Source organism: Oncorhynchus mykiss, chromosome 11 (assembly GCF_013265735.2).
Source record: "Oncorhynchus mykiss isolate Arlee chromosome 11, USDA_OmykA_1.1, whole genome shotgun sequence".
Classification (NCBI taxonomy): Eukaryota; Metazoa; Chordata; class Actinopteri; order Salmoniformes; family Salmonidae; genus Oncorhynchus; species Oncorhynchus mykiss.
In genome coordinates, this window is record NC_048575.1 from 66,154,320 (window position 1) to 66,165,986 (window position 11,667).

Genomic DNA, 11,667 nt, shown 5'->3' on the forward strand with positions numbered 1-11,667 from the left:
GACTCTTGGCCCACACTTCACATGCACCGATCCCATGCTGCCTGAACGGTTGCAACCGCAGTGCAAAACTGCAATGACATTGTTTAGTGGGATGGGATAACCTGCACATGTAACTAGTTTCACAAAACGATATACAAAATTGACTAGGATGTGTTAATTAGGCAAATTCTGTGCCATGTTGGCCTCAATATCAGCATATAAGAGTGAAGTCGTGTTTTACTTCTATCACTATATATCATCATTATCATTAGGATATTAGTAGGCCTACTATTGTTGTTAGTATTCTTATTTATTGACCTCATTATTATTTACAGTTTATCCGTCCCCTATATAAGTCGTAGTTTGATGTGCTTTCCTTGACCATACGTCTATACTGTCTTATCTGTACAGCGCGGATTACATTTTTTTCAAGAAAATAATGAGTTGCCAAAATACAAGGAGCAGCATGAGTGAATTCGTGTTCCCCTGAGAATATCTATTTTTGCAGGAGCTTGCAGGTTTCCCTGTCTCTACTGCCGCCCGTGCGTCAAATGATGCTGGAGCTCCATCACTATAAAAGCACCTGTCTTGGCCAGACATGAATTGCGTCTCTCTTTCTCTCTCCCACCCACACTCCCACACTCCACACACAATCGCACAAAAGGACTTCGCAAGCAACAAAGGTATAACTAGCATTCCACTTCTCCAACTGCAAACATGAGCTACTCCGGCGACGTCTACTCCAGCAGTTCCTATCGGAAGATATTCGGGGATGCGCCCCGGAACTCCGGCCGCATGACCGTAGGCAGCAGCCCCTCTCGCCTGTCCAGCGGATTCCGCTCCAGCAGCGCAAACCGCAACTATGGCTCCCCATCCATGCTCACATCCTCCGGCTACCGCAAGGTGGGCGCCGGGCGCAACTTCCACTCCTCCATGTCCGACTCTATGGACCTGAACCAGTCCACCGCCGTCACCAACGAGATGAAAATCATCCGCACCAACGAGAAGGAGCAGCTCCAGGGCCTGAATGACCGCTTCGTCTCCTTCATCGAGAAGGTCCACAACCTGGAACAGCAGAACAAGGTGCTGGAAGCCGAGGTGACCATGCTGCGCCAGCGCCACACTGAGCCCTCCCGACTGCACGACCTGTACGAGCAAGAGATCCGCGAGCTGAGGGCGCGCGTCGAGGAACTGACGCACGAGAAGAGCCAGATGCACCTGGACTGCGTGCAGATGAATGAGACGCTGGACCGCGTTAAGCAGAAGCTGGACGAGGAGACGAGGCTCCGCGAGGAGGCGGAGGGCACCCTGATAAGCTACCGCAAGGACGTGGATGATGCCACGATGTCCCGGCTCGAGCTGGAGAAGAAAGTCGAGTCGCTGTTGGATGAGATCGCCTTCCTCAGGAAAGTGCACGAGGAGGAGCTGCAGGAGCTGCAGGCTTCCCTGCAAGCCACACAGGTGGGGACATTACATCACCCCTCATGACCCCCTATCAGATGTCACCCACATCTCCCCATCTCCGCACATATCACACCAAATACACACCAAGGGAAAAGTTAGGCTATGTAGCCTATGAATTGCTGATAACTTTTATGTGACATGGTGATAGCCAGTGCCAAATACCTAATAATGTTCATAGCGTGTTATCAAATGGCTATCTTATCATTCACACTATGGATCCACATTCACTAAGTCAAATAAGGCTGCATTTACACTGGCAACCCAATTCTGACAATTGTTTCTCTAATTGGCCTTTTTGAACAATCAGATCAGCTCTGAAAAAGCGCTGATGTGAAAATATCTAATGTGATTGGTCAAAAGACCAATTACTGGGAAAAAAAAATATCAGAATTGGGCTGCCTGTGTAAACGCAGCCTTTGTTCAGTCACACACAGCACATGCTCTGTCCTTGGTGCTGAAGCCAGTGAACATTGCGCACTGCGATTAGTGGCAGTAAAATGTACGGCACTGCGGTTCTGTGTAAAACAGCACCATGCAGTACTCCCTTCCCTGTCTGCCAATTAATCTGCAGTGCCCCAAACCCAGCGCTGGCATAGGACACTAACTATAGAAACTATGAGGGAAGTTTTGTAACTATAAAATATCATTGAAATGGTTTATATGGCTACTGAAAATTGAGTCTGCATAGTGAGAAAGTGATATACAGTGTCAAGCGCCAGAGAGTGTGCTAAAAAAAGAGAGAAGGAAAGGGAGAGAGGGAGAGAGGGGGAGGGAGAGAGGGGGAGCATTGGGGTTGATAGCAGTGCTGGCGCTGGCACTGATGATGCAGAGAAATAGTAGCGCAATATCTAGGTGTGGTCGTCCCATCACGCAGGGGGGATACGGGATAGGGCAGGGTCAATTCAGAACATCAGAAAACTCGATACAGATAGATCAGTGCATGCCCTTGTTGCATTTTACCTAGACAATCTCATGATGATCAACTATCACACTTTGTCAATTCATTTGACAGGATTGGGATTTTTTTTAAATGTTGTTATATAGGTTACTACTAGCATAGATGTTGTCAACATGGTGTTGACTCATGTTGTCCCACACAAGATTAGTTGGAATAATATAATCATTAAACAAGGTCAGAGTTAAACAGCATTATTGTAGCTTTATACAGTGTCCCAGAAGCCAGTGGCATTTTGGATGCATCATTGGAGAAGCTGATAATACTCTAAAGACTTGAAACAAAACAAAAAAGTATGATGTAGAATTTCATGTCAATCAATGCAGCATAGAATCTTCATCATTGGAAAGAGCATTAATTGTTTGTTTCCTCTATGGGGCTTTTCTTTTGCCATGCAGGACATACAGTATAATTGCCATGTAAGTGATAAACGATTGACAGCACCACCATAGTGGTGCACAGAGCCCTGACTCAGTGCTCGATACATCAGCCCTCGCCATTCTACTTCACTGGATAGATAATCAATTCAAATGTATTCAAATCAAATCAAATTTTATTTGTCACATGTGCTGAATACAACAGGTGTAGATTTTACTGTGAAATTCTTCCTTACGAACCATTTCCCAGCAATGCAGAGTTAAAAAGGAAGAAAAGTTTAGCAAGTAAAAAATAAAATAAAAAGGAAATAGTGACACAATAAAATAACAGTAACGAGGCTATATACAAGGAGAGTACTGGTACCAAGTCAATGTGCAGTGGTACAAGGTAGGTGAGGTAATATGAACAGGTAGATAGGTAGGAAGGTAAGGGTAAACGTGACTGTAAAAGTCACATTAGCACAAGGCTCACAGCTCCCAGGTGTCTACTGCAAGCACATAATGGTCTATGTTGTTTGACAAAGATTTCACATTTTCAATAGTGATTATCAAAACTTTACCTATATTTTGGTTATTTTTAGAAAAACTGGATGTTGCAACTATTTTGGTTTGGATTTATTATGATATTTCACATTTTCATTTGGATTTTTGCAAAAATACTAATATAATAACGAATAATAAAGCAAACATTCTCATATTCAAATCTCCACTGCAACTTAGAGATGTATCTATTCAGCCAGTGAAGCATTCTTTTCCCCCGTGCTAACACCTGGTAATCATTCCCAACCCTTTAACTTACCCCTCTGTCCCTACCTGGTCCCAGGTGTCAGTGGAGATGGATATGAGGGAGGGTAAACCCGACCTGGCCGTGGCCCTGAAGGACATCCGTGCCCAGTACGAGGTCCTGTCAGCCAAGAACCAGAACCAGGCGGAGGAATGGTACCGCTCCAAGTTTGCCAGTGTGAATGAGGCGGCCGCCCGCAACCAGGATCAAGTTAAGCATAGCAGGGAGGAGCTAAATGAGTACCGCAGGCAGGTGCAGGCCCGTACCCTGGAGATCGAGGCCCTCAGGGGCCACAATGAGGCCCTGGAGAGGCAGATGGCTGAGATGGAAGACCGCCACAGCAACGAGATGGGAGAGATGCAGGTACGTGGAGTAGGACAGGGTGAATATTTTTGTATACCACAGTAATTGCTACAGTACAGGCTTTACCCTGTGGATTCTATAGAATCATGTCCTCCTAAGTAACAGGTGCATATCACAGATGGTATGTGTGATGGAATTGTAATTAGACTGTAGCACAACACATGTTAAAAGGTATTAGGTCATGCACATTGTAAGGTAGAATAGTGAGGTTTTTATCATTAGTAATACATCCTGATGTTAATCTGCCTGCAGGAGACCATCCAGCAGCTTGAGTCTGCCCTCCGCAGCACCAAGGGTGAGATGTCCCGTCATTTGCGTGAGTACCAGGACCTGTTGAACGTCAAAATGGCCCTGGACATTGAGATCGCTGCTTACAGGTCAGTCATCACTTGATCTGAGTCTAAAAGTTATGTCTGATAATGTTAAATCAGAAGCATATCATTGATCCAAACCACAGTGCCTTTCCTGTATACTAAACACCTTTTTCACATTTGAATTCCAAGTCAGCAGAGTGACTGACAACATTCACATGACTGCTTTGACAATTATGAATGGTCGGTGTTTGGTACATTTGTAAGCTGACTCCCTCTTTCTCTGATTTAGTCAGTAGTTCAGTCAGCTCAGCAGTCAGCACAATGTTGATGCACCACAGTGTGTCTTGGAAAGATTTATGAACATCTTTTCCCCCTTTAAAAAAATGTGAATACTTAGTCAGCACACCAGTGGAATTTGACACGTGTAAACTGACTCTCTCTTCCTCAACCTCTCTATGTCTCCATCTCCATCCCCTCTTCAGGAAGCTGCTGGAAGGTGAAGAATGCCGTCTGAGTACAGTGGGCGGAAATATCCTGCAGTCAGGCTACTCTGGCTTCTCCTATTCGTCCGGCCGCTCCTACGCCCTGGGTTCCTCTGCCCCCTACAGGATGAGGGGAGCCAAGCCTGAGGAACCAGAGGAGGAGGAGGATGAGGAAGAGAAGGAGGAAGAGGAAGAGGAGAATGAGGAGGAAGGAGAGGAAGGAGAGGAGGGAGATGAGAATGCAGAGGAGAATGGAAACGGTGATGAGGAGGAAGAGGAGGAAGAGGAGGAGGAAGATCAGAAGAAGAAAGATGAGAAGAATGGCAAGGATGAGAAGGATGAGAAGAAGGGAGAGAAGGGAAGTGCTCCCAGCAAGAGCACCAAGAGCTAAACTGCTTGTGTCATCGATCATCAATGCCTTTCGCACTACTACAGTCCACTCATTCACTCATATGGATCTTATCCCTTCCCCGTCACCTCATCTCTGTTTCACAAGGACACACACAGAAACACACAGACACACAGACACACTTACTGTACTCACGCCAGATGCCTCACACACATGTACCTTCTCCTCTGTTTCTCTGGGTCTCAACAATCAGCTGTGTGGTGGAAAACAGAAATACACATCACAGAGAGGAACATACTGTTGGTGTATTACCCTGACAGAAGATAAACCTGTAGCTAGATTTCCTGAATAGGGTGCTCGGGATCCTATGTCACAGTTTTACACCATAGATGATGGTTATCACAGAACAGAGAGCAGAGAGAAGGTGCTCAACATTACGGTAGTAAGCCAGTCAGTCAGTCAGTAAGTCAGTCAGTCAGTAAGAGAATGCCTTAAAGCAAGTATGATGTCATATTAAGAAGTCAGGAATAATATTGCCCAGTAACGTCCTGTCTTTATGTGCCATTAATGATATGAAATGTGGTGAAGAGCTGTTGTAATCTTGAAAGTATTAATAGGATCCTGGTAGTAACACAGACTACTTACTATATGCACAGAGGTCTGGAGCATAAAACTTGATCAACTTTTACCAGTCCAACTTTTAAAGGTGCTTTTGATTTCGACAAAGAAAAGTTGCAAATGTCTAGAGAAATTCATTGTAGAAAATGCTTTGTAAACCTTTTCATGAATGTTAGTGTATAATATTGGGGACACAGAAATCCAGATAATTCCAGTAGGTGCAATAATGTATTTTGAGCTGCAGACACAAACTGGCACACTGAATGCTCCTCACTCCTCTTTTTTTCATTCACATGTGAAATATATAGAATGTTCAGTCCATTGACCCACTTTCTTTTCATCGCCAGAAAACGAAACATTTCACCATTAACCGTCCCCCCTCTCTCTGTCACTGCGACGGTCAGAGCTCTGCGAAATGACATCATAACTTTTATTTGGGAGGTTTCTATTTTCAAAGGTAGGCGATAAGTGCATTGTGCAGTGATTCTTCTGTTTTCAGAAGGGCACCTTTCAGGAATGAAAAATGTAGAGTTTTAAAATGCTACTATCTTTCACATTATACCCTTATATTTGATCTAGAAATACCCCCTCTTGATTGATTCATTTGTCACTGAATGGATATGCCCTGCCCTGCCCTGCCCTCCAAGTAAGATAACTCACTCCAAACCTGAGGTAAATATCTTTCCTAGGCCCTTCCTTTCCCACAGACTCGTGTTTGTTTACTGGGGGAGTGTGTGTTGTTTGCATCCCAAATGGCACCCTATTCCCTATATTGTGCACTACTTTTGATCATGGCCCATACGGCGCTGGCCAAAAGTAATGCATTACATAGGGAATAGGATGCCATTTGAGACACCACCTGTGGGCCCTTTTAGCAGTGTGCTCTGTTCCAGACAGTGAAGAGGCCTGTGGCTGCTCTAACAGGACAGCTGGGGGTGACAGTGAGTGACAGACAGCCCTCCACTCTGTTGGCAGCCGGTCAAGACGCCACTGGAGTCATGATTGGTCACATGGTGCAGAGCCACAGATAAGGGCTATTATCACAATATACCCCCTACCACCACCACCACTGCAGTCTGAGATGGACAGCAACAGTATGTATACCCCAGGCAGACATGTCCTAGCTGCAGGAGAGGAACCATAATAGCATATTGTAAGTTAGCTCTGATATGACTGGTGCCAAGCTATCCATATCAGGACTATCTGTGGGTCAGGGTACAGTGACTATGTGGGTTGATATGTAAGGCTTAAAGAATAGGTGTAAATGTTAAAGACAGAGACATGTATGGTGTACAGGGATAAAATGAATAGTGTTGCAGGAAGTGTGTTCAGGGAAAGAATAATAAATGGGAAAATACAAATGGATGGAGAGCACAGGGATTTTTTTTGTAAGAATTCGGCCAATGTACTTTAGAATCCTATACAGCAGTAAAATGACCTGTCCTCTCCAACATTTTTGTAAACTTACCGTGGACAAATGTATAGGTTGACAGAATGTTAAATGTTCTTTGTTGAGACTGCCGCACACTGTGGAAGGCCTTCCTTAACTGTTCGAGATGTCACTCTTTTTTCCTTTCTTTGAGAAATGAATCAATCGACAAGCATTGACTGCATGGCCTGATTCTTGGAGCATTAAAACTGGGCATGGGATAGATTTCGCTTGTTGAGTGTAAAAAAAAAAAGAAATTGCCTTAACCATGATCAAAACAATAAAAATAGTTTTCACTTGCATTTCACATGTTTCCGAGGTGGTTCAGGAGCGTTGACCGTTCATTCTGCTATACTACTGTGACTGTATGTGCTGCTATCTCATACAGTGGTATTCCTCCCAAAGCCAAATAAAGCCATTTATTAACCAAACACTTACAACCATCGGCAGTGTCTTCAATAATATCATATCATCAAAACCATTCGACATAAGCTACATTTTATGACTGGGCGCAGGTTTAGAGCGAGAAGGACAAACCGAAAAACAATGCTATAATATTTGAAGCATTTTGCATTGAAAATGCATACAGTACACAATACAAATGTTAAAGATAGAATACTTAATTGGAACACTAAGAAAGTGATCACCCGCCTCAGTTTTAGTAAAAATGCTGAGGGATGGGCCTAGAGAAATATAATCCCTTTCAAATTCATATACAGAGCTATAGATACAAGGACTGACCGTCATGATATCAACATTATAGTTTTAACCATGTTTTGTGGTTATATAGTGTGTGTTTACGTTTACTTTGATTACAAACATTGGAATAAAACAAGTTTATATTTTGGGGTCTGGTATGGTACGACAGTGGAACTAATAAGCTCATGAGGCATTTATAAGTTATATTCTTCAAGAATCATTCATTTAAAGTAAAAATAATGGATGTATCACTATGCAGGAGGATTACAATGGAAGAAGACACACACACACAAACATAGCAAGACAGAGCATAGTATCTAGACAGATTTATTGAAAAGAGAGGAATGTGATCAATCCCTTTCTGCGATGTGTGGCTGTGCCGTGGTGGAGCCGTCCTTGATTTGTTTGGTGGCCTTGCGGTTCCGCACGATGCGGGGAGATATGCCGTCAGCAGATTTGTTGTTCTGGAGATGCAGACATAATTGAACTGCATCTTTTTCTCAGTGCACTCCCGAGACCTGCTGCGATAAGTTCGGAAATCTTGGCCTCAGCAACCACCTCCTTCCATCCATGTTGATGGCCAAATAATGACATTTCCACTAGAAACTGAATTAGAAGATGGTTACTGGCAGGTAGACAGTTCTCTGACCTTGCCACTGCTTATCCCTTTATCTCCAGTACGGTCAACTGAGACTTTGGGAAAGGGTCAGGAACCTAATTATATAACATAGCCTACTATTACTGTTATGTATGTATACATTATATTAAGATAATGAGTTTACCCAGACATCTAGCTAATCAGTGAAAAAAATCCTTTGTGATAAGGATAAGTATTACGTAATTCATTAGCACATGTGGCAGAGGAAGCTGATTGTATCTAGGCAAAGTTACCAAGTTATCAGTCTTTCAGTCTGGGCCTCACGGCAGTTTTATCCAATGATCAGTGCTGTGTTTTGGCTTCTCAAAGGGTCCAAGGGATTTATTCAGTTGTCAATAGCAACATAGTGCTGATTAAGAAAAAAAGGAAATTGTCAAATTGAGGGTACAATTACTCAATTATTCTTTGTGTCATTGACACTCACTATCTCTCCCCTTTCTCTAAATCTGTCTCATCCTGCTTTTTCTGTACAAGACGAGTTTTCACTCATCCACCATTCAGCAGCTCCCCTTTCACACCCTCTTCTCAGCTTTTCTCTTGCTCTCTGTCTGTCTGTCTGTCTGTCTCTCTCTCTCTCTCTCTTTCACCTCCCTCTCTCTCTCTTTCACCTCCCTCTCTCTCTCCCTCTTTCCATTTCTCTGGCATCCTTTCTCCACCGCTATAAATAGACTTCTGCATTGCAGATGTCCCAGAGCCCTGAGGAGCCCCAGCCAAATTCTGCCACTCTGATATACAGTACAGCAAGATACCACACCACTGAGCGGGGCAGGGGGGCACACTGCCTCATGCATACGCAATATAGCATGACTGTGCAAAGTCGAGTGCCGGAACCTGGTGAAGAACCGCCACACCACAGATCACAGACACAACACTGCAGTACAAGGATAAAATGTAACTATGTGAAATTGGTTATTAGATTGCGCTGTGTTTAAAAAATTATAATACAGCAAACAAACAGTTATCATTTTTAGGAAAAAGGTTATTCAACAGTTAATGAACCGAGAAATGTATGGATCTTTACAACTCTCTCCCTAATATATGTCTTAGATACATTCACCCAATAACAAGATACAGTATGTGCAGCACCCTCATCAATACGCTGTGGATCTGATACGGTCAGGGAATGTGGAATCACAATGATCGTAAAGTAGACAGAGAATGGATATGTAGCTTATAGATCACCTCGAGGGAGTGATTGACGGAAGTGCTGCATGCATTAATTTCCATTGATTGATTTATCTCTTCCAGCACTACAGGGGTTTTTATGGGTCATAAATCTATGTGCTGTGCTCCAGCATGGGCTACTGTGGTGAGAGGGCTCTCAATGGAATTATGCAAGAATCAAAGGAAGTCATTCAAAGAACTGATAAATAATTTTTTGAAACACTTCACAGTAGGCCTATTTAACATAAGCACTGATGTTTTTATAGAAATTGTAGTTCATTCGTAGCCTACCTTACAATTGTTTAAACCACTATTGATGACCCTTTAGTACTCTCTTATGAAAAATTTAATATTGAGAGGAGAAAAGAGGGGAAACGCCCTGAGAAGCATAACAACTTGGCTTTTGTGTTTTGTCTGCAATGCTGCCTTCCCTTCACTCCGACTCTGCAGAAGGCCATTAAGTAGTTACACTTCTCCATACCCCTGTCACGCCACTGGGATGAACCACATCTCTGTGCTGCTGGGGAGAGAGGCACACACACAAATGCACGCATGCTGCTACACACACATGCATGCATGCTGCACAAAGCATCTCAAACAGTCCTCATTCAATACATTTGTCAGCCTTTGCTGCCACTTGGGGTCAACACTGTCAATTGCAAAACAAAAACATTTCAACTTCACATTCATTTTAGCCCACTTCAAGTACCATAAGGGTGAGATATCAGCAAGCCAAATGCATCGTCTGGCATCGATCATCTAGCGCACCAGTCTCCGCCATTAGAGAGGGCACACTCCGTCGTGAAGGAACTCTCTGAAGCTGGCTTCTCGCCATCATCAATTTATTTGTTTTGTTAATCTACCTACAGTTGAAGTCTGAAGTTCTATTACACTTAGAGTGGGGCAAAAAAGTATTTAGTCAGCCACCAATTGTGCAAGTTCTCCCACTTAAAAAGATGAGAGAGGCCTGTAATTTTCAATTATGACAGACAAAATTAGAAAACAAAATCCAGAAAATCACATTGTAGGATTTTCCACAAATTAACAAGGCACACCTGTTAATTGAAATGCATTCCAGGTGACTGCCTCGTGAAGCTGGTTGAGAGAATGCGAAGCGTGTGCAAAGCTGTCATCAAGGCAAAGGGTGGTTATATTTTGATTTAACACTTTTTTGGTTACTACATTATTCCATGTGTTATTTCATAGAACAATGTAGAAAATAGTAAAATAAAGAAAAACCCTTGAATGAGTAGGTGTCCAAACTTTTGACTGGTACTAATATATATATATATATATACTGCTCAAAAAAATAAAAGGGAACACTTAAACAACACAATGTAACTCCAAGTCTATCACACTTCTGTGAAATCAAACTGTCCACTTAGGAAGCAACACTGATTGACAATACATTTCACATGCTGTTGTGCAAATGGAATAGACAACAGGTGGAAATTATAGGCAATTAGCAAGACACCCCCAATAAAGGAGTGGTTCTGAAGGTGGTGACTACAGACCACTTCTCAGTTCCTATGCTTCCTGGCGGATGTTTTGGTCACTTTTGAATGCTGGCGGTGCTTTCACTCTAGTGGTAGCATGAGACGGAGTCTACAACCCACACAAGTGGCTCAGGTAGTGCAGCTCATCCAGGGTGGCACATCAATGCGAGCTGTGGCAAGAAGGTTTGCTGTGTCTGTCAGTGTAGTGTCCAGAGCATGGAGGCGCTACCAGGAGACAGGCCAGTACATCAGGAGATGTGGAGGAGGCCGTAGGAGGGCAACAACCCAGCAGCAGGACCGCTACTTCCGCCTTTGTGCAAGGAGGAGCAGGAGGAGCTCTGCCAGAGCCCTGCAAAATGACCTCCAGCAGGCCACAAATGTACATGTGTCTGCTCAAACGGTCAGAAACAGACTCCATGAGGGTAGTATGAGGGCCCGACGTCCACAAGTGGGGGTTGTGCTTACAGCCCAACACCATGCAGGACGTTTGGCATTTGCCAAAGAACACCAAGATTGGCAAATTCGCCACTGGCGCC

The 11,667-nt window shown here is 43.6% G+C and overlaps 1 protein-coding gene across 1 annotated transcript; it reads left to right on the forward strand.

The window, feature by feature from the left end:
* The first annotated feature begins 568 nt into the window (after positions 1–568).
* zgc:65851 (Filament_head and Filament domain-containing protein) lies at positions 569–7,545 on the forward strand. Its single transcript, XM_021621934.2, has 4 exons — positions 569–1,440; positions 3,599–3,922; positions 4,175–4,299; positions 4,719–7,545. Exons 1-4 carry the CDS (start codon positions 697–699, stop codon positions 5,107–5,109), a joined length of 1,584 nt encoding a protein of 527 aa, XP_021477609.1. The 5' UTR covers positions 569–696; the 3' UTR covers positions 5,110–7,545.
* The last annotated feature ends 4,122 nt before the right edge of the window (positions 7,546–11,667 follow it).

Coding starts and splice junctions, on each gene's coding strand:
- zgc:65851 (XM_021621934.2), top strand. CDS start 697: ATGAGCTACTCCGGCGACGTCTACTCCAGCAGTTCCTATCGGAAGATA. Junction 3,923..4,174: donor ACGAGATGGGAGAGATGCAG/GTACGTGGAGTA, acceptor ATCTGCCTGCAG/GAGACCATCCAGCAGCTTGA. Junction 4,300..4,718: donor ATTGAGATCGCTGCTTACAG/GTCAGTCATCAC, acceptor TCCCCTCTTCAG/GAAGCTGCTGGAAGGTGAAG.